The 23,713-nt window shown below is 41.0% G+C and overlaps 2 protein-coding genes across 3 annotated transcripts in view; both read left to right on the plus strand.

Annotated features, from left to right (window-relative positions):
* Positions 1–11,006, plus strand: part of LOC101164923 (synaptic vesicle glycoprotein 2A) — a 35,605-nt gene extending 24,599 nt beyond the window's left edge. Inside the window, exons 10-13 of the mRNA XM_023964183.1 lie at positions 87–220; positions 4,885–5,091; positions 5,222–5,381; positions 7,461–11,006. Coding sequence (XP_023819951.1) covers positions 87–220; positions 4,885–5,091; positions 5,222–5,381; positions 7,461–7,644 — 685 coding nt within the window. The 3' untranslated portion in view covers positions 7,645–11,006. The remainder of the gene's footprint in view (positions 1–86; positions 221–4,884; positions 5,092–5,221; positions 5,382–7,460) is intronic.
* Positions 11,007–19,703: 8,697 nt separating this feature from the next.
* On the plus strand, positions 19,704–21,756 carry bola1 (bolA family member 1). Of its 2 annotated transcripts, none has more exons than XM_004078378.3 (2): positions 19,704–19,806; positions 21,116–21,756. In XM_004078378.3, exon 2 carries the CDS (start codon positions 21,132–21,134, stop codon positions 21,582–21,584), a length of 453 nt encoding a protein of 150 aa, XP_004078426.1. In that variant the 5' UTR covers positions 19,704–19,806; positions 21,116–21,131; the 3' UTR covers positions 21,585–21,756. The 2 variants fall into 2 exon arrangements, with proteins under 2 accessions (XP_004078426.1, XP_004078427.1); XM_004078379.2 differs by having other exon boundaries at positions 19,774–20,008.
* Positions 21,757–23,713: the final 1,957 nt, after the last annotated feature.

The following is a 23,713-nucleotide window of genomic DNA, read 5'->3' on the forward strand; positions in this document are numbered from 1 at the left end:
GTGAGTGGGAGCGGCTTCTGCGAGGAACTCGTGAGCGAGACGGCTTTGAGCGGACAGAGACACGGTTCTCGTTTGTCTGCCTGCAGGTTCATGAACCTGAAGATGAGGTCCATGGTGTTTGAGGATTCGCTGTTCGAGGAGTGTTACTTCGAGGATATCACCTCCAGCAACACCTTCTTCAAGAACTGCACGTTCATCGCCACCCTTTTCTACAACACTGGTGTGTAAAACACACACAACAACACACTGTTAGCTTGAAATAAAAGGTGGCAAATGAAAGACTTGCATCAGGTAAAGAGACAAAATCAGAACAACTTGGCTGCATTTGTTTAAGATTAAGTAAAATAAAATTAAATGGAGACATTTTAGCTTTATGTGTATAATTTTTACTCCTTTTATATTTGTTATATTATATATATTATATAAATATAACATATTATATATGTTATATTTTATATATATTGTTTTGCTTCTATATTTGTTTCAGCATTTGTCAGAGTAAATGACTCCTTTTGTCTGCATCTTCATTCTTCGGTTTTCAGGCAGCTTATTCAAGCCGCTGCCTCACATAGATCACCATCATCTCCCCAACAACATGCACTCACTTTTACACGTCTTTTCTGATTTAGTTGGGCGGAACCATCCCGAGTCTAAGCATATGTAGATGTTGGGTTACTCTGACAAAAGGATTCTCTGGGTTCTCTTCTATATAACAGCTGGACTTTAGGGTTGCAACTTTTAGAACTAAAATAACCATTTGGGCCCTTTGAGGAGACCACCATCAAAACAGTGAAGCCCATGGATGAGCTGGGGAACATGGACTGACTAAAACCCAGCAAGAGACGCTAAATCCCAGGAAAATACTAGGATTTTGAGGCCATTCATTTAGATCTTTTTTCATTCATCTTCTAACTGTTTTTCCCCCCAGGATCACGGGGTTGGACAGGTTGCCGGCACACCTATGGACAAGTCAGAGTAACCAATTAAGCTATAAAGTATGTTCACAAGGAGAACATGCAAACTCCACACAGAAAGGTCCCCCATTGGTGTTCCGGTTCAGGTCCCCCAGCCGGGACTTGAACCGGTGGCCTTCTTGCTGCGAGGCAAAAGCGCTAACCACTGTGCTTTGTAATATTCACAGTAATCTACTCATAACTATTTTAAATGTTTCTATTCGCGGTATAACCACTTTATTTGTGGTAATTTTGACAGCAGAACATAGAAGCTACTTTCAAAACAAAATACACTCTTTGTTAAATGCCGCCGCTGATTTACTTGAATTAAAAATGCGAAAATAGCCAAACATGGCGCATTTTATCGTTATGACTTTGGCGCACCTTTATCTGTTTTCTTCTTTTACAAAATAAACGTGACAACATTGATGCACTATCCATTTTTTAAATAAATATATGTATGCATTTATTTATTTTAAGGCTAAATTTCCCAATGAGTAGCAACTGCTCTGACACTACATTAGACATTTGAAACTCTTTTTACTCAGTTAACCCTTGTGCTTTCCTAGGCACTTTAACATTGGGAGTTGGGTCATCTAGACCCACTAGACAGTGCGCTGAACCTTTTTTCTTCAATGATTTGTGATCATCACTGGTGTCCATGGATTACATGAAATCTATATAACATTTGAGTGTGTGTGTGGACAGGCCCCGCTCCTTTGAGATTTGTATTACATCTGAACCTTACCGTAATGATAAACACCAAGAAGCTTGTTGCTTTATGCCGCTTCATGGTTTTACCCCCCCCCCCCCCCCTCCTTTGATCACCCTCCTATCCCCCCCTCTTTAACATCCCTCTCTCTTCTCCCCTCCTCTCCTTTTCTGTCAGGTCCAACACAAAAGTTTTTCAAAAGCGATCAGAATGAATAAAGTTTGGCCTCGATTCCAAAAGGGGTTTATTCAGACATACCTCTGGTTTGTCAGAAGATTCATGACCCTTGTTGTAAAAGTAAAATATGTCCAACACAAGAGGCCTTAAGCTCTCATCTGTCTGCCCAGCTGTTGGACAGGACAAGTTAAAAAAAAAAAAAAAAGAAACCACGATGGGATGTCACTGATTGGACGTTTGGTCAGCTTTTCAACCAGAAGTTATTTGGCCAAGCCCACTGCAAAAGTTTAGTTATTGATCAATTGACTCGTTACCACAGTTCAGACAAACATCCTTCTGCTTTCCCTCTTCTTCAAAACTCAAACGTCATCATCCCATCAGGGATGTCCTACATTTTCAAGTTACTCATTGATGTCATTTTTTCACATTTCATTTTGATTTCTATAAATTGTTTTCCAACATGTTTTTTTTTTTCTGTTTCTGGAATTTCGTTAAGATTTCTAAAATGTAATAATGTTGTTTTGCTTTTTTAATTGTCACTGTGATCTTTAATATGTTTTTGCATGGAGTGATTTGTTGATGTGATTTGTACTTTAGGGGCCACCGTAGAACTGAATTGTCAAAAGTGGTGCCTGTGTATTTTAAAACTTCACTTCTTTAGGACGGTCCTGTGGTCAAATGACTTCCATCCTTCTTCTGGATAATTAGGTTTTATAGAAATCTGGTCCTTACTTGGTTAAATATTTTAGATTAAAGTGTTTTTTTTGTTTTTTTTTTAGATTTATGAGGCAGACTGTGTAGCGTTCTTTACCATCAGGTATCAGCTCCTGCAGGATTTCCTTCTTAGCAGAACAATTAGAAGCAGATTATTTGGGCTTTTGGTTCAGCTCTCAGAGCCGTCGGCAGAGAACAGGTCCGGTTTTTTACACTGCAGCAGTAAGATGGAAGTGAAACACAGGGTGGCTTGAATAAAGTCTGCTTGTTTTTGAACATGTCACATTGACAGATTATGCTGCCGGTGCTCTGAAAAACACTCGCGCCCCCGCCTCAAACACCCGACTAGAGAAATATTGGCACTCCTACTGCAAAAGCTGCAGGTTCTGTGTGTACACAAATAAACTCTCCTCTTTCTGCAGTGGAGTGTCTCTGGCCTTCAAACACAGACGCTGCTGGTTGACACTGATGGCCTTCAGCTACTACAATATCAGTTACTTTATGAATGGATAATAAAATATCGTAAAAGATATGAGTTCTCCAGCAGAGGAAAATACATGAATTACTCCAATTTTTAGGCAAGGCAAGGCAAGTTTATTTGTATAGCACAATTCGTACACAAAGTAATTCAAGGTGCTTCACAAAACAGAAAAATGCATTAAAATCATAATACATCAGAAATAATCAACGTAAAATTTACTTTAAAAAAAAAGAAAAAATTTGAAAATTTATTTAAAAATAAAGGAAGGAAAGGAAAGAAAAGTGCAGATAGGACCTTTCAGTCATATACACGGCTAAACAGAAATGTTTTAAGTCTAGATTTGAACATGAACACAGAAGAGGCCTGTCTTACGCCTTCAGGGAGGCTGTTCCAGATTTTAGCTGCAGAATATTGAAACGCTGATTCCCCTTGTTTAGTTCTGACTCTGGGAATCAACAGGAGGCCGGCCCCTGAGGTCCTCAGAGTACGAGATGGTTTATGTGGCACTAACATGTCAGAGATGTACTTTGGTGCTCGGCCATGGAGAGACTTGGACACAAGCAGAGCTGCTTTGAAGTCTATTCTTTGAGGTACAGGGAGCCAGTGCAGAGACCTGAGCACAGGAGTAATGTGATCATACTTCCTGGTTCTGGTCAGGACACGAGCAGCAGCATTCTGGATGTACTGAAGCTGTTTTACAGCTTGTTTTTGAGAGGCCGGTGAGGAGGCCGTTACAGTAGTCTAACCTGCAGGAGACAAATGCATGAATAAGTATCTCCAGGTCTGGCTTTGACACTATGTTTTTGATTTTGGCAATGTTTTTCAGGTGGTAAAATGCCGCTGATGTTACTGACTTGATATGGCTGTTAAAGTTCAGGTCAGAGTCCATGATTACCCCTAGATTTCTGACTTGATTTGAGGGTTTAAGAGACAGAGAGTGAAGGTAGCCGCTGACACTTTCTCTTTGTTTCTGTGGGCCAAAAATAATAACTTCAGTCTTGTCTGAGTTTAGCTGGAGAAAGTTGTTCTGCATCCATGCACTGATCTGTTGGAGGCAGTGGCTGAGTGAATCCACCGGCCCATATTCACCTGTTGTCAGTGACACATAGATCTGAGTATCATCTGCATAGTTGTGATAAGATATGTTATTACTGCGTATTAACTGCCCTAGTGGCAGCATGTAGAGGTTGAACAGAAGGGGTCCCAGGATCGATCCCTAGGGCACACCACAAGTCTCTCACAAATTACTCCAGTTTTATTGCCTGTAAGAAAAAATAGATATATGTGACAAAGAGAAGATCCATAGAACTTGAAACATGAATTCCCTGCAGATAAAATACATGATATTGGAAAACTGGAAGCCTTTTTTCTTTTTGAAAATATCTGCAGCATTTTATCTTTGTGAAGTGAATATAAGTTTAATACAACAAACTCATCGTATTCTTGTGAGTTTCTTGTCTGACACGGATTGCTCCTCTCCATCAGGAGGTTAAGCAGGTCGTCCAATGATCGAAGGGGTCGGCGGTTCGATACCCGCTCCCCCAGTTGTGTCCCTGGGCAAGACGCTTCTCCTTCGCTGCCTCCAGTGTGGCTCCACTGGTGTGTGAATGTGCATGATTGTCCCGGTGATGGTCAGAGGGGCCGTCGGCGTGAACCGACAGCCACGCCTCTGTCATCCCCAAGCATGAATGAGGAGTGAATGAATAATGGACTCACTTTAAGCGCTTTGAGCGTCTGGAAAGCGCAGATAAATCTTATTATTTGTATCCTCTTGACGGCAGTTTACTCATCATTGCATTCTCCTTTTCTCCTCTGATCCCTTCCCCCCTCCCCGATGACCCCTCCAGATCTTTTTAAGTACAGGTTGATCAACAGTAGACTGATCAACAGCACCTTCCTGCACAACAAAGAGGGCTGCCTGCTCAGCGACGTCAGTGATGAAAACAACGCCTACATGGTTTACTTTGTCAGTTTCCTGGGCACCTTGGCGGTGTTGCCGGGTAACATCGTGTCTGCGCTGCTCATGGACAAGATTGGACGCTTGAGGATGTTAGGTAGGACGCAGCCTCTTTGGGATGGGGAGAAATATTTAGCTTTCAGTCAGTTTTACGTTTTTGTGTGTTCAAAATCATTGTCTCAGGGTGACAACATGGTGGTTTTTTTCGTCACCCTGTTTGTCTGCAGCCGGCTCCAGCGTCATCTCTTGCATCAGCTGTTTCTTCCTGTCTTTTGGCAACAGCGAGTCCGCCATGATCGCTCTACTCTGCCTGTTCGGTGGCATCAGCATCGCCTCCTGGAACGCTCTGGACGTGCTCACCGTAGAGCTCTACCCGTCTGACAAGAGGTGGGTAAATCAGGCCGTGAGCCCACACTCCCTTAAACTTGCTGATTCACGTGTAAAATGATGTCACCGGGGCGGCCCAAGTGTGATTGGCTGCTTGAGGCGATGGATGACATTGTGGGCTGAAATCATTGCTGCAGCTTTTCCTTCTATAATTCAATTCTGCAAAGCCTGTTTTTTTTTTACATTTCCTTTTCACTTTGGAATCGATAACTGAAGATAAAAACGTCTGAAGTTTCATGAAAAACCTCAAAGCAGCTAAATGTGCCCTTTTTGCAGCATCCTATTTTGATTTGGGGAGAAATGCTGCCACCTGGTGGTTATTTTTGAGGTCTATATTTTCCATAAAAATGATGGTTGAAAGAAAACATTGTCGAAAAAAATTAATCTCCTAATTAAAGATAAAAAACGGTCCTCCAATTCAAAACAGAAAATTATTTATCTGCCTTTTGAAGGTGGTTGCTATGGTAACGGGTCTAATAGAAACCAATGGAATTTGCTGATCATTTAGTTTTGCTTGATCAAACACCTGTTATGTCTGATAGACAAAAGATCCCACAGGATTACAACCAATGTAATAATAATAATGGATTGGATTTCTCTGCGCTTTTCAAGACACCCAAAGCGCTTACATTGTGTCCATTATTCATTCACTCCTCATTCATACTAAGTGATGGTAAGCTACGGTTGTAGCCACAGCTGCCCTGGGGCAGACTGACAGAGGCGTGGCTGCCATTTCGCGCCTACGGCCCCTCTGACCATCACCGGGATCATTCATGTGCATTCACACACCAGTGGTGGCCACACTGGAGGCAAGGAGGGTGAAGTGTCTTGCCCAAGGACACAACGACATTTTGGCTGGTGGGAGCGGGGATCGAACCGCCAACCCTTCAATCATTGGACGACCCGCTCAACCACCTGAGCCACTGTCGCCCCCATGTAGAGGTGATTATGTTCCAGGTAACTGTGTGGTTGATGGATTTGATAATCCAGTCACAACAGGCACAGTTCAGTTCTACATGTGCCTGTCCCAAGTCTGGGAAAATGCAGAGGGTTATTTCAGGAAAGGAAAATGAAAGCCAAATGAATCATGATCAGAACTTTTATACCAGATGGGTAAATAATACACCGGTGCGGTTGAGCTACAGTAGGCCTCCCTAATTTTGGTCCTACAGATCCACAGACCTGCCAGTTTTCCGGATCTCTGCACTTCTTGGTGCAAGTTACCTGGGTCAGATGTGTTCAGTCTATATGAATGAGTAGACACCTGACTCAGGAAATCAGCGTAAAGCAGGCAGGATGGAAGATTCTGATCCAGGTTCAGGTAGCCCTGACCTATAGGAGAATTTGACTACTGGGGCCAGAATGAGCAAAGGTATGTTTGGAGAAGAAAGTTTAATGAAAAGACCCTCTGTCCAACTGTTAAGCACGGGGGTGGATCAGTCATGGTAGGGGTATTGCAGCCCGCAGCGCAGAAAACATTTCACGAGTAGAAAGATGAATGGATTCAACCAAGTTTCAGCAAATTTTGGACTCTAACTTGATGCCATCTGTAAAAAAAATAAAAATAAGCTGAAGTTGAACAGCAGATGGCTTTTACAAGTAGAGAATGATCCTAAACGCACCTCAAAATCCATGCTGGTGCAAATTAAGAGACAGAAACTCAAAGGTTTTGCCGTGGCCTTGCCAATCGCCTTCCCTCAACATCATTTAGGATCTCTGGACAGACCTGAAAAGAGCAGACATCCAAAAAGTGTCTCAAAGAACTGGAAAACCTTTGAAAGAAGAATGGGTGACGATACCTCAAACAAAAAGTAAAGGACTTTCGGCTGGCTACCAAAAGTGTGGCAGCACAAGGTACTAACTCTGCAGGATGCCCAAAGTTTAGCACATGCCATTATTCTGTTATTTAGAAAGTATGTAAATGATGGAAATAAAGCCTAATTTTTTGGGATGTACTACGAGATTGTCTCATCTGTAATCTGCTGCCTTTTGGAAACTTTCAATCAACTCTGTAGTTCCTTTGATGCTGCTGACAGGGATTTACAGAACTGACTTTTCCTTCTGGTCTTTCTTCTGCAGAACCACAGCCTTCGGCTTCCTCAACGCTCTCTGCAAACTGGCGGCCGTTCTGGGCATCAGCATCTTCACCTCGTTTGTTGGCATCACCAAAGCCGTGCCCATCCTGTTCGCCTCGGGGGCGCTGGCAGTGGGCAGTTTTCTGGCCCTCAAACTACCAGAGACGCGGGGTCAGGTGCTGCAATAGTGTGACACCAACAGCTTTGCAGGGGTGGGGGAGGGTGGGGCAGAAGAGCTTTTGCCACACTGAATGAAAAATCCTGGCCTCTAAAATCCCCAAAGTCTGCAGAAACACACTCAATATTAAGGTAAATTTCAACCCAAATCTGGTGAATTCCAGATTCTTGACATCATTGCCAGCAGTAGATGTTGTCCTTCTCATTGTAACGATGAGGGGTGGGGGTCAGTGCAGTGGAGGCTCTTGATAGAGAGCCATGCAAAAAGACTCATCCAAATGACCACTAGCCATGTTTGCAGAGTTCTCTGTACTCCACCTCCATTTCTGAGCAACTTTCACCCGTCTTTGAGACCTTCACCACGTCTGCCATCTTTAGACTCAAAAATGCAACAATTTCTGCCTCGATTTGAAGCATTTTTGACTTTGTGAGGTTAAAACCTGGACTCTCCCATCGTCATTCTTTCTCCTGACGTCTTGTGTTGGTGTTTTCAGATTAACTGCCATTTTCTAGACTATAGAAACTTCCAGGTTTGCTTCGGTGTGTTGTCGTATGCATCTGAGAAGCAGTGAGACGAAGCTCAACAAGCTGTTGTCCGGGTGTGCGTTTGTGTGTGTGTGTGTGTCCATGTAAAGCACAAAGCCGTGAACAATTGGATGGAAGTGTTTTTATCGTCACAGCCGCTCATCATTCTAGCCACACCGTGTGTTCCTGTTGTGTGAAATGCCTTTTTTCGTATCCTCAAAGACTCTGCAGTGGGCGTGTGTGTCTTTTGTATGTTTGTGAGGGTGTTATGCATGTGTCCTGTACATACCCTGAAAACTGGAAGCATAAAAATCATTTGAGGCTTGTATATTCCATTGCCACACACTAGACTTTTAATGAAAGTTCTGCTGTTTTTTGCCTCCATTAAGGAAGAACACAGAACCGACAAAGACAAACGAGTGAAGCGAAAATGCATCAATTTAGCTGTTTTTATTTTGTCTGTGCGTGGAAAAGTTGTGTGAAATACCCTGAAAAACTAGTGTGAACTGAATGTTTAGTGTCCGAGCTTCTTAGTGCAATATGAAGACTTTCATTTTTTTAAGAGATTAAATATAAGAGAGCAAACTGGATATTTTTTCCCATTCCAATGTGGCATCTGTCTATCTATATAGCCTGAAATAGACTCATAACCCTGGATAAAACCCCTTTATTACCGGTATATACGTATAAGTACAAATATAATGGTGGAACACAGACTTTCAATACAGCAGATGAAACATTTCCGTATGAAAAACCATCACTACAGGGTTACCTGTGTCAAATACGCAACCAAAAAAGCAGAAAAGTCAAACATAGTCCTGCTTGTTGGCCACATTCTATAGCCAAGCTGCATTTCTGAAACTTCCACACTTTTGTGTCGCATTTAAATTCCTTTAACCAAATTGTTTCATTTTTACCATACGTGAACCTCAAATTCCATAAAACGTTGACCTGAAATAGCTTTATGTTCCATGTTTGATGACTTTCTCATACCTAAAACAAATCAAAACCACATAGGATTCAAGCCTGTCCCAAGGTGAACACATCCACTTGACCTTTGATATTATAGGGCGTGGCATGCAAAACCGTCAGTTGCTAAGGAAAACCAGAAAAATATTTTCACGTTGACGCGCAAATTCCCCTCGCATGTTCATCATCCCCAGACATTAGAAAAAAATGTCTATGGTTGCTATGGACCTGGTACCTTCTGGAAGCTGTTATTGCTGATCAGCGACATCCCATCTGCTTTAGATATTGTTCAGGGTTATTCTATAGGCTTGAGGAGGAGGATAGGAGCATATAATGGAGGGTATTTTATTTTTTTGTTCACCACCAATTTTCACTCTCAAAAATAAAAGTATCCGCTGAGGGCTGATGGTGATATGTTCCTCACAGGTAATAACTAGCACAGGGTCAGAGTCACAGCCACATTCCTTCAGTCAGGAAATGATTCGATTTCTTTGAGAAAAGAAAGCCTTTTCGTCCAAACTGCCATTTTTGTAGGATAGCAGCCATATTTAGATTCCAGTTGGCACGATAAACATTGCACTAACTGCACATCCTAGAACATGCACAGCTGTGGAAGACCTCGAAGAGGCGCCAAACAAAAAAGCACAGCACCCACAACTGTTATGAGATGCCCTTTTCTTTGTGCCCTTTTTGTTTGTGTGCCATGAGACCCACCACTCTTCACTGGTTGCCAAATATTTTATAAGTCCTGATTTAACTCGTGGCTCCATTAACTCTATTATAGGTATAAATATCTGTAAATAAAATAGCTATAATATATCTAATAAGCTTCCATTTACAGGATATTTTCATCATAAATGTCAGTTTTTGCCTAAATCTTTGGGAAAACATTGAATTTCTCAACATAACCCTTGTGCTATCCTATGGGTCCAGATGACCCGATCCTTGCAGTGACGTGTTCTCCCTACCATGACAAAGGTGGATAAAGGTGGAATGATTTCATGTAATCAATGGACACCAGTGAAGATTACAAATCATTGAAGAAAAAAGGTTCAGAGCACTGTCTAGTGGGTCTAGATGACCCCACTTCCAACGTTAACGTGCCTAGGATAGCACAAGGGTTACCGGTAGTTATAACCAGAAATCCTTATGGCTGCAGACGCCATTAAGTCTCTAATCATCAGATCCCCCCCCTAAAAGCACACAATGAAGACACACTGGATTCATAAATATGAAGAATTGTACATGTTAGTTGGTGTATATTGTCCATCATTCCCCTATTAAAAAAAAGACAGTTTGGATTCAGAATGATCTCTTTAAATGCATATCTGCTTATGTTACAGGGTTTCTTGCAAGAAAAGCAATAAGTGTCGTCATATTTGTCTTTTTTGAGAACGCTGGCGGCTGGAGCTCGTTTTGTTCCGTTGTCAGTTCACCATGACTCCACAGCCAACATTTGCGTGCAACTCTGATGACACCCTGATCCTGAAATGAAACTGCATCGACGTCAAAAGAAAAAATAAAAAAAATAAAAAAATAACAACTTTGTCACTGTACTGTGCCGTAGAAACTCTAGTTGATTGTTTGTAAGTATAGAAACCGTGGAATCATATTCAAAAAAAGCTACAACTAGATGTGTAAATGAACAATGCTGTATGTTGTCTTTGATTTTTGTTTGTTTTGTAAATGAGAATAAACTTTAGGCAAAAAAAAGACCTTAATGTTAACAAAAAGGGTTATGAATCATAGTTAGCCTCAATGTGAACACACGGGTTCTGTTCAAAGCTGTGTAGGATGTTTCTTTTGACGGGGTTCTGTGACCCTTTGGAATCTCAATGCATCAACGAACCATGAAAAATAAAAAGTGGAACAGAAAGTCTCTTTTTTTTCTCGCTTTCATTCAAGAAAACATTATTTTAACGTCACATTCAGGCATGGCCGGCCCTCCCTATACGCGAAACACGCAGCCGCGTAGGGCCCCCGCCACCACCAGGGCCCCGAAGTGGCGAAAAAAATTAAAAAGAGCCAAATCTGGCAACCCATTTCATAGCGCGTCCGTACCAAAGTGCCCTCTGAATGTTGTGCAAAAGAAAGTTGGCTGCACTTTAATGATCGCCCCCAATGAGTTATGTCACTAGAGGAGACAAGCCCATTTTAGAAGCCTGGCCGACGGTGGCGGAGCGCGACGCCATCTTGGTGAGGTCGACGACGCCCACATGACAATGATTTCTATTGCTTTTAGAGGTGTCTAAGTAGCTTTTATATACTATATATATTTTTGCATTTATATATAAATATATATATATGTAAATATATTATATATATATATATATAGATACATCATTTGTTGTTGTTAAAGAAGAGAAACAGTCAGCCTTAAAAGCTCAAACTTTAATGAAAATGCATTGTTGCAGGACTTCTTACAAATAAAAAAATTATTACAAAGAATTAAAAAAAAATAATTTGTAAACATTTAGGAGTTTTTAGACCTCTTTGACATGTAATTTTAAATATTTAGAAAAACCCAACAATAAGTCTATTAATAATAATAATAATAATAATAATAATAATAAATATTCAAAAGAAGTCCAAAAGTGAACAATAGATTTACCCTAAAAAAAACAACAACAACAAAGAAACACAATAGATTTATACTGATTCATGTTAGTGATCAATTTGTGTAACACAGATGTTATGGTGTCTGGTTTCAAGCAAACAGTCTGGCCTCTTATCTAAATGTGTTCCCACAAATGTCCTGAACATATCCAGACTGTATTACTAGTTGGTACCACAGTGATCCATCTGGGTTAGCACTTTGGATAGTTAAGATCCACTTTTAAGTCCACTTTCCTTAAGTCTGAATCCATTGGAAACGTGCAAGAAAAGTTCAGTCTCTGAGTCAGAAATGTATAAATCTATATTACTATAATAGCCTATTATGCTGTATACAAGTTTAGCAAAATAAAATGTACATTTATGTCAACAGCAAATTATACGTACATCATGCAGCCAGTTGATAACAGCAAAAAAAAAGTGTTCACATGCATGCACTGCAGTAGTAACTTGACCTCACCAAGATGGCGGTGCTCCCGTCCCATGAGGAACCACGTGATGTCTCCTCTAGTGATATAACTCATTGATCGCCCCCTTCCTGAACCACACCTGAACCAATCTGGCAACCCAAATGATGACGTTACGCCACTCTTAGCAACGATTGGTCAACATCATTTCATCTGAGCCTGGCACAGTGTACATTTACGAGCGCATTTTGTTTCAATAAAGTCTGGGAAAAGGAAAAAAAACGAGCGCATTTTGTCACATTGATCAACGCGACAACAAGAGAACTTTATGCCAAAGAGACTTTATCCATCAGGAGCTGAAAAAAGACGAAGAATTGAAACATCAGTCACAAGGGAAGTTTGGAAGATGTTGGGGCCGCATTCTTCTCCTGCCTTTCTTTGCAGCTGCGCGATTTACGCAAAACAGTGTCTGCATAACCCCTTTTTTCATAAACAGCAGCTGTGGAGAATGAAGTCCCAAATTGTTCATATTTAAATAAACAAATATGACTTCATGCAAATATACAATCAAAAAATCAACCTCTCATAAATATATAAAAAGATCAAGAAATTGTGAAAAACCTGCACACAGATTTTAAATGAGCCAGTAAACTATTATTAGTATTCTTATTTTATTAGCTTTATCATTGATTATTGTATAATAATTATGCTTGTTTTTTAGCTGCAGAAGAAACTGCTGTCACCACATCTTCTGTTGAAAGGAAAAACGTTGATGCTGCTGCTGGTAAGTTTGGTCCAGCTGAACGGCCAACCACACTCTCTGATCCAGTAAGAATGGATTTGGGGCAAAGAGGTCCTTTTCAGACGGATAAAGACTCTGGCTTTCCAAAATCCCCATCATTGAGCTGTTGTGTTCTTTATTTTGGATTGTTTTATCGTTATTTGATTTTCTATTAAGTTGGTGTTTTTAATAAGTTGGAGTTTTGTGAATGTCATTTGTTGAGTGCCTAATGTTACATTAAAAAAATATATATCTATATACATTTTTCATTCACATTTTTTTCTTTTCACTTTTACATTTTTTTGGCACCACTAAATGTGCATCCAACATGCAAGCAATAAACTGTATTCAGTTCTTCAGCAGCAACAATAATACATTCACAAAATGTAGTAATAGAGAGATCTCATTTATATCACAATAACAGTTGCATTTTGTTGGTGCTGCTGATCAGTTAGAGGGCCCACAAATTAAATTGGCCTCTGCTGTCAATCAGACAGACCTCCGCATCACCACGACGCTCCGCCACCCCTTTACACTTTGTGCCGTCAGCCAGACCACACCACACCGTGTGGTCCAGCCTGGAAGTTCTCATCAAAACGTCTGAACTTCCTGTGATCAGTGATGATATGTGAAGTTGCTCCACAGTCGACCATCTAATGTCTGCTCCCTCGCTCACTCGGAAAGCGAACTCCTTCTCCTGGTTTATTGTCTCGCTGCAGGCTTTGTCTGCGTCTGCAGGTGCTGTCTGCGTCTGCAGGTGCTGTCTGCGTCTGCAGGTGCTGTCCCGGTGCGTGCTGCTTTTGCACAAGCTGCACCACAGTTTGCGCTGGCAGGTTCTGGCCAGGTGTCCCTACAGGTCGCATCTGAAGCATACAAAGTCCTTTGTCGCCTTCTCTGCTCCTCGCTCACCTGGGCTGGCAGGTCTCCCTCTGGTGCACGCGGGCATTCATCACGTTGTCACCTGCTGCGGTCGCGTGCATCTTTTCAGTGTCCTCACAGCTCCGTAGCTTTGTTTTAAACTCTGCAAATGACATGGTCTCATCCTGTTGTGTCACAACAGGATGAGATGTGTGTGTTGTGGATTGCAAATGGTTGGAATGACTCAGGTAGCCCCTTCAGGACCATGGCAATCAGCAGACCATCGCTCAGGGTTTCACCGGCGTTTCTCAAGGCCGTGATCGCTGTCTCAGCGCCGATTATATATTCTGTCACGCTTTCATTGGCCGGCTTTTTTAGTGAAGTCAGTTCAGTATAAAGACTGATGATACGAGGCTTTCCTTCATTTTGGTAGGTGTCTCGGATCTGTAGCGCCTTGTGGCCATCATCTGCTGCCTCACGCATCACCAGCGACAGCCTCTTGTCATCCAGAAACTGGATCAGTTCAGCACATGCCTCCGCATTTTTAGCTGGATCCTCATCGTCATCATCAGGGTCAGGCGCATTCAGAATGGCGTCTTTCAATCATTGTAGTCGAAGGTGACCCAAGAACTTGGTTTCCCATAGGTCATAGTTCTTCTTTTGTCTGCTCACGGTGTCAACTTCCTCACAAAAGTGGAAAACACATTTTATAGTCTCAGGCGTCTCCTGGGCCCATAACCTGTTAGCAGGTTGGTAACGGTGCGGTGCTGCTGTAACTGGGTGGACTTTTCTGCTCTGCGTTGTGTTCCAGTGAATGAAAGACCTCGCTTGGATGCTGAGTCAAAAATTCACTATGCTGTCCAGAGTTTTTTCTGTGTTTTTCCCCCTCGGCCAGAGCTCACAGCAGTCTCAGTGCGCATTCTCATTAGCACCTTCCCCCCACAGCATGTAGAGTAACACAAAAAGAACATGACAAAATGAGAAAACTGCACCGTACCTGGTTAACAGAAAGAAAATGTAATTAAATAGAGAGCGCCATACTTTAGTGAGACGGAGTCGGAGATTTTAATGACGGCGTATGAAGATTATACTCCCATCAAAAAAGTAATATGGCTGCATCATCAGCAAAAGAAAGAGTTCCTGCTTGGAGAAAAAGAACAAAGTAAACACACGAGTTTCTATCACACGCTTCACCAAAGCCTCCATCCACCCGTGATCCACTTTCAGGATGTGAACCAACGCTCTTTTAAGGAAAAAAACAAACAAAACACTTCCGGTGAAGCAGCAGCAACTGGTGATGTGAGGTCGTCAACTGTCAATCAAACTTCAGCTTCAAGGTTCCACTGATGGAGATGAAAGGAGACAGTAGAGCAAGAAGGTGCTGGTTCAAATCCCAGAAAGCACCAGATGGAGGAAAAATGGTGATCGACAAAGTGCTAACTGATGTACAGAATAGTGCGATGGAACTGACTTGCTCTCCAAAGCAGAGAAGCGCTGGTTCAATTCCCCGTCTCAGTTTTGTTGTTTTCGGTTTTTGCCGATCCTTGACAGTCATCAGCTCAAAGGAACAAAGCAACACAGTTCTGCTGTAGACAGATTAGCACAGTGGGAGTGTTTCTGTCCTTGAAGCGGGAGAGTGCAGGTTCAAGTCCCAGTCAGGAACATCGAGGTGTTCAGTCGCCTCACAATTCAAGCTGCGGCTAGGAGGAGTCAGGACGCCAGGGAAGGGGGCTTACATCTTTGCCCCCACCCACCCACCCACCCTGAGGAAGGAGGACCAGGAGAAGAGGATCCCAGAAGATGTGCATTTAGACAGATCCATGCAGGATGCAGCTTGGATGTGTGGAGGGTCTGCGTACTGTAGATGCAATACAGGTAGAACAACACCTGGAGGTGGTGGGCAGGTGAGGGATGGAGATGGTGTAGGTAAGTAAAACTTTTATTTACAGACTAGCTAGCAACAATTTAGGTTTTGATAGTTCTAATAGTTAGCACCAACCTTTAGGTTGAGAAAGACAAGATTTACTAAAAGTATAGTACCATGTAGTGTTTGTAGCGTGAAGGTACAATCATGATCTAGTTGCAGCTTCTACATATTAGAAAAATCTACCCCCCCCCATTAATAGTCTAGTTGGTTTAGCCCTCCTGTCTGTTCTAGTCTTCTAGGTACCTGTCTCACTACTAGTTAGCTGTAGCTCTAATATCAACCTTCATCAACTATCTTATAGCACAGAAGTCGTTGATCTCCTACCAGACTAAAGATGAAGCCACACCCCTTCCCAGCATCCCTGACTCTTCCTCACCCCAAGCATGAGTTGTGTTACAACTAGCCAGGATTTGAACCTGCACTCTCCTGCTTCAAGGACAGAGACACTCCCACTGTGCCAATCTGTCTACGGCAGAACTGTGTTGCTTTGTTACTTTGAGCTGAAAACGCTCCACATGTTTCAAAAATCAACAATCAGGTTTAAAGTCAGACTATGACATCTACTTCCTAAGGACCCTTATTCTAACTGGGAATTGAACCAGCACGTTCTCACTGGAAGCACAGGGACACTGCCACCACACTACTCTATCTGTGTCAGAGCAGGGATTCTGGTCCATGAAGGATCTTCACGCAGAGTCAGCTTTTATAGCAACTGTTAATGAGTCAGGAATTGAACCAGTCACTCCCGCTGCACTATTAAAGCACCACACAGGTCCAAACAAAATGTCCTTTTTCAGTTTTTAAACTAATTTGGATTTATTACTACATGACAGTTGTTTAACTCACTGGTACATCCTTTAATCCATTTGTAACGTCACACTTAAACATAAAACCAAGTCAAAGAGATTTCATCATTACACAGAACATTCTTCTAATGCTTTATTTCTGCTTTAGCTATAAAAAATGCCCTTATAAACATACTTTGTAAAAATTTCAAAACATTTAAGGCATGACAAAATGTTGAAAGCTTTTATCAATTTAGTGTCTATCTATCTTTAGAACCAACTGAATCCTTTTCAGGGCCACATGGTTGCTGGAGCCTATCTCAGCTGCTTTTGCACTTTTGGGCGACAGTGGCTCAGGTGGTTGAGAGGGTCGTCCAATGATCGAAGGGTTGGCGGTCGATCCCCGCTCCCACCAGCCAAAATGTCGTTGTGTCCTTGGGCAAGACACTTCACCCTCCTTGCCTCCAGTGTGGCTCCACTGGTGTGTGAATGCGCATGAATGATCCTGGTGATGGTCAGAGGGGCCGTAGGCGCGAAATGGCAGCCACGCCTCTGTCAGTCTGCCCCAGGGCAGCTGTGGCTACAACCGTAGCTTACCATCACCAAGTATGAATGAGGAGTGAATGAATAATGGACACAATGTAAGCGCTTTGGGTGTCTTGAAAAGCGCAGATAAATCCAATCCATTATTATTATTATTAAAGGCAGGATACGCCACGAAAAAAACTCCCTTTATGTTTTTGCTTTCATGTTGATGGAGCCAAAGAATGCGCATTTATTTTTGATGCATATTTATAGGCATTAAGGGATGAATGCATTGTTTTTGTCTATTATTCAGGATATACACTTATTTATTTACCTTCTGTCATGGTATATTTGGGATGCACGAGCAGCATTCCAAAGAAACGGATATCCAATCTGTTTTGGAAACGTTCTGAGGGTATGCACGGATTTCAGGCAGCAACACCAGCTTTACATGTCAAAATGTAAATTGTTTTCGCTATTCTACTCACAAATATCATAATGAAACACTCCAAAACAGTTTTTGGAGGTTAACTGTATATATTTCATACTGAAAGCAGTTTAAAAACATTTTAGTATCCAGTTGTTCTCAAATAAAACACTTAAATTTGACTTCAGTTCAAAGTTTGTTTTTTTACTTGCTGGTATTTGCATTAAATGACATTCCAAACAACTCCTTTTTTCCCAATTTTATTTGAGATGTATGTACATAATATGCAAAGTTCGCTGAACAATAAGTAAAAAGAATAACAGAAAAATTTATAAGGATTTGAAAATTACAGGCAAAAACATTTGTATTAAAAGAGAAACAATTTTTAGTTTCCTCACAAACCAACAAGGGTTTTGTTTAATTCACACAAAGAATAGAGGATGAACTCCTGAGGACCAGACTGTGTGGACGACCCAGCAGCCCCCCCCTGAAGCCCTTAAATTTTAGTTCAAGTTGGAGACTTGTGTCATAAATAACCGGAAGACAAAAACGATTTTTAGAATGTTCTCTAAAAATTGTGTTGAGAGAAAATGGCCGTCCCTGGTACACATGATGCGCTGCTGTCCCCTAATGGGTTAGTGCGGGGGTCGACAACCTGCGGCTCAGGAGCCGCATGCGGCTCAGGAGCGCTGCCCTAGTGGCTCCCTGGAGCATTTTCAAAAATGTAAAAAAATGGGGCAGAGTAATATATTTTTTGTTTTAACATGGTTTATGTATTAGGAAAAACAAGACAAACATTCTTAACTGTTTCCAATGCTGTAAAAATGTGTAGAATAAATATTAAATTTCAACATTCATAGCCTGCGACACACGTTTCTACCAGCAGGGCAGCGTTAGGCAGGTGGCTGATGGAAATGAACCACCGTCAGTTCCGTACATTGCTTAACAATTCACCCTCCACTCAGCGAGGAGAACGTCACAACGCCGTTCCACGGCTGGGGCATTAAATATCAAGACAATCTGCTCTCTAACATTACCAAGAAAAAAACTCATTACGGTTTGTTGGTGCTGCTGATCAGTTAGAGGGCCCACAAATTAAATTTCGCTTAGGGCCCCCGGAAGACCAGGGCCGGCCCTGCATTCAGGTCTTTTCTTAGGGGGGCTGGAATGGGTCAAAAACAACAAACAAAACCGGATCTTTGTTGGGGAAACAAACATCACTGAATCAAAATGAAAACATCCAAGAAGTAGCCTATAATTTCTGTTAAGATTAGATATAAATGCCCTATTCTATTCTAAATTCAAGTATAACATTTTTTATTTTTTCAGTAATTACTAAAACTGCTAGTTGCAAAACCAATAAGCCTTTTGCAGCCTTTTTTAAACCACTCATTGTACTGACTGCGTACCAGAAGGCAGCCAAGAGAAATGAATTCAAAGATAAGAAACTTTCCACAGAACACAAACAGAAAAAGTTCAAGCAAACAGGAAATTAACTACGGTAGTCATGTAAAAAACAACACGAAATCTAAGATAAAACAAAAAAAGTATTATTTTGTTGTAGTAAAAAAATTACTAAAATTGTTTTTGTTTTGTTACACAAAAGATCATCCACTGCCAACAGAAATAATAGACTTCTTTTAATAATATTTTCTTATTTATGAGCTAAGAAGAATTATGAATTCTGAGGCTCATAACTTGTTTTTCTGCAGAACCTCACTGGAAATATGTTTGATGCTAATAGTTATGATTTGGTGAAAGAAATCAAAACATTTTAGCATCTAATTGGGATTTCCTGTGGGACAGACAGACAAAATGTGAATCCCTGACAAACTGGACATCATAGTGATGGACAAGAAGGAGAAGAAGGTTGTGGTTATAGATGTCAAAACCCCGACAACTGGGGCTGTGATGGGGTAACCCAGTCCAGAAGTGTGCAGGTCTATGGGCCTTTAAGATCAGTTTATTTTACAGATGTGAAAGTAACAAACTCGTTTACATTGGATTGCCTCAACATGCGTCAAAAAAGATGATCTGAAGTCTGTCATCCTTCCCTGGTGTAAGCTGCTTAAATAGGACTCTCACATTAATCATGTACATAGAAAACCACGCAACCATATACCTGAATCTGTTACAGTCGAAACAAACATTTAACACATTTTATTCTCCATAAAATTCAATATAATTTTGTTAGTTTGTAAGAAAAAATTAAATATTTGAAATGCCTAACGTAAACAGGAAAACTCGGTGTCGGCCTCTTGGTATGCTGCAGTTCCACCCCTATTCGACAGATGGCGGTAGTCGGCAGAAAGGTTATCGGTACGCTAACCATCAATAAAAGAAGAAGGCTGTAGAGGTAAATAACTCCACGATTTGTAATAAAATTACATTTTAAAATGATCAGATGTCATCTACGGTTATGTTTATAATAGAATTGCGTTTAAAGTTTGAGGAGTAAAGAAGTTGTTTTCTGTTTTGACACCATTACGTAACGTAGGGTTTGTTTTAAATTAAGCTAGCAGCTCATGCTAACAGACGACCGGAGTCTTCGTCTAAAGGTAATTCGCTTTTCTTTACCGGTTTAAATGCAACTATTGTTGCGCTTTTGATGTATATACGTTCATAATTCTCTAAAATAACAGAGTTTAAGGCTCCAGTGCCCCCAAAATGACCTCACCTTAGAAAAACTGGCGCCCTCGTGTTTTGTAGTTATTGTCACTATTTTACATCGATGTTTTTGATAAAACTCACCCGCGATCGATGCTTTAAACGATTATATTTGTTTTTTAAACAACAAAAAGGTTTTAAATTTTGAAACTGAAACATCCAGGAAAGCGGAAAATAAAAACAAGACTGCAGATCATTTTTCAGCTTAGTCGAATAACCATAATAACTGTTAGTGTTTACATCTCTGAGATAAAAAAAAAATGTATAGTAAATATAAACATTTCTCAGTGTGTGGTTAAGGAAGATAAGATAGAAAGACAGACTTAATTTTAAGTTTTAAGTTAAATTCTAAGTTAATAGTTTTAAAGTTATCTGTTTTGTTTTACAAAGTTTTGCTCCAAATTCCAGTTTGTTTCACCTTTTTTCTGTTTTGTCTTTGCGTTTTATTTCCTTCCTTTATTTTAAGAAAACTTTGAAACTAAACTTTTACCAAATCTTTATATCTAAACTAAGCAAATATTATTTCTTAAATAAAACACAGCTTGAGCTGAAAAATTAAATCAGCAGATTAGTTTTCTTCTATATGAAATGAATTTGGCTTTTAAGAAAAGTTTTTCTTCATAAAACAATATTTTTTTTAACATATATTTTTAGATAAGTACTCCTTTTATTAAGTAAATACTTTTGAAGAAAAATAGTAATTATAATTGATCAAACTTATTCTCCAGCCATGTTTACTATTCTTTATTTCTCTTCTAAAACTCCTTTTCTTTTGAACTGTTTTTTTTTGTGTAAAAATATTTAAATAAATAACCAATTATATATATATTTAAATCACAGTTCATCTACCTGATTTAGACAAATTTGATCATTTTTTCTTTCTTTCTTTTTTTAAAATAAAAGCTACATTGATGATTTAAAGTTGGTTAAAGGTATTTGCCTCCTGATCTCATTTACCATCGTGGCCTGACGGAGCTCTGCTGTAACTCCTCCACCAGGTGGTGTCCCGCCCCGATGCTCCCCTGTGTCCTGCGTTCCGCCCGGCCCGCCTCAGTCCGCCTCTCCGCAGCCCGGCCTTTGGCTCACGTCAGGCCGCACATGGACCCTGACCCCAGCCGCCCTGTGGAGCGGGCCATCCGGACCAAACTGACCGAGGCCCTCAAACCCGACCACTTGGAGATCCACAACGAAAGCCACATGCACGCCGTTCCTCCGGGATCCGAATCCCATTTCCGCGTTCTGGTGGTCAGCTCTCAGTTCCAGGGCCTGCCTCTGATTCAGCGCCACCGCCTGGTTAACGATGCCCTGAAGGAGGAGCTCAGCAGCCGCGTGCACGCTCTGGCCATCCAGGCAAAGACTCCTGAGCAGTGGGAGAGCAGCCCCGCCCTGGCAAAGAGTCCGGCATGCATGGGGGGTTCGAGGGGCGACCACACAGTGGAGGAGAAGCTGAAGGCCGGCCGAGAGTGACAGTTCATGTAGCGATGAGTGGGATGCAGTGTGTGTGTCACCAACAAGGACTGTGAATGTAAATAAAAGATGACATTATAACAAATTCAAAAGCTGTTTTGAAAAACTTTATTGATCATTTGTATCAATGTAACGGAACTTAATTTCTATTAAAAACAAAAAATCGTAAAAATGCTTTCAATTATTAAAAAAAAAAAAAACTACATTTTTCCAACACAGGAAAATGTTGAGAATGGTGAGTTCATCATTTCCTTCCAACCATCCATTTTTTATATCCATTTTGGGGTCATGGGGTGTCAGTCTGTCACAGGGCACACAACTACTCCCACTCACACCTTGGAGTAACCAATTACTTGACCTATGAAACACGCTTCTGGACGGTGAGGGGAAGCAAAGTTCCTGGAGAAATGTCCCGCATGCATGGGGAGAAGATGCAAACTCCACACACAAAGAAGGTCCCAGGATTCTAACCAGATTTTCAGTTTTTAGTACTTTATTCTTGTTTGTTCGGTTTGGATCGCTGTTTTCACAAAAGTTGGACTATTTGTTAGCAATATCTATGCTGATCGTCACGACGGGTCAAATAAAACATCAGTTCAGAGAAAACGTTCACCTCTAACCACTTGTTTTTGTTCAGATGAAGAAGCTAAAGTTTGTTTTAAAGAAGCCAGCACAGTGATACAGAACATTTCAGCTATGTGACCAGAACTTCTTTTAAATAAATAAAATAAATTTATACTGTATTCATCCCTCAATGGGGAAATTCTTCTCCGCATTTGACCCATCCCCTGGGGGAGCGGTGAGCTGCAGCTGAACCGCGCTCGGGAGGCAGTAGTGTTAAGGGCCTTGCCTAAGGACCCCCACTGGGTGATGGGGGCTCGCCATTGATATGGTAATTGCCCCCCAGTACCATTGCTTATTCCCCTCTGGGAATCGAACCCTGGATTCCTGCATGGTAGCTTGTCACCTTACCAACCGAGCCACCCAGCCACTAAAGGTGTGTGTTCTCACTTTTTAATCCACACCCAGCATCCAATCAGAATCGAGTATTCACCACTAACATTGCGCTGCTTTCAGGCCATTCCAAACCCTGTGACATAACAGAAAATAGAAAACCAATAGTGGCGCAGATTGTTTGTTGTTTTAACAAGCCCTGAGATGCCGCCCACCTTTAAAATTGCACCCCGGGCAATCGCCCGTACAGCTTTGCGTAAAATGCTACTGACTGAACAGAAAAATCACAGTTTTGTTCAGTCTGTCTTTTTTTTTTCTGTTGCCATAAATTAAAAATGGCATTTTTTTCTAAAAAAACAAAGCAAAATCAAAACGTTTCAAAGTAGGAGTGTACACATCCTAAAATCAAAATAACAATACTTTTCATGAATTAAAAACAATGCACACGGAGAGCCTTAAAGTAATCATCTCAGGATTCTTTCCCGAATCTGATCGGTGGATATATTGCAGATGGAAACGTATAAAATGCGGAGAAAACGACTGCAATTGCTGTGAAGAAGATGAATTACATACAGTGGGCGGCGCACGACGTGTTTTACCCCACCCACATTGAGCCACGCCTTGGTCTGAGTACTGCAGCCAGGGAAGTTCAAATTTTTGAAATAAATGTCTGGGCTACTAAAGGCAGAAACACGATACGTACATCCATCTTTGCATAAGTTCAGATGTGTTTTTACGTAGGTAAAACCCAGAAACGCTGCCGAGGTCAAAGTTGAAGTCATAAATTGGCGGCACACACAAGCAGCCTCCAGTCGTCCTACTTCTTATATGTATATACTGAATATGGTCATAGTGTGATTTTCACAAAAAAAGAAGAAAAAAGAACCCCTTCTTTCATGTAGAGTGTCAAAAAGGAGAGTTTTTGAAGGGGTTGTATTACTTTACTTAATTTTTATGTTGTTTTTACCTTATCTCTAATTGTTCTGCACATTTTATTTTTCTCGCAGCAGGATCAATAAAGTTGATCTTATTTTATCCTCTCTAACACACTCTTAATAAATATTAAATAAAAATAATTCAAACAAGAAAAAATGCGTGGGATAAAATAAAATAAATGGAAAAAATATATATTTGAATAAAACATGAAAGGTTTTGAATGAAACTGACTTTAAAAA

This window comes from Oryzias latipes, chromosome 16 (assembly GCF_002234675.1).
Source record: "Oryzias latipes chromosome 16, ASM223467v1".
In the NCBI taxonomy this organism is placed as follows: Eukaryota; Metazoa; Chordata; class Actinopteri; order Beloniformes; family Adrianichthyidae; genus Oryzias; species Oryzias latipes.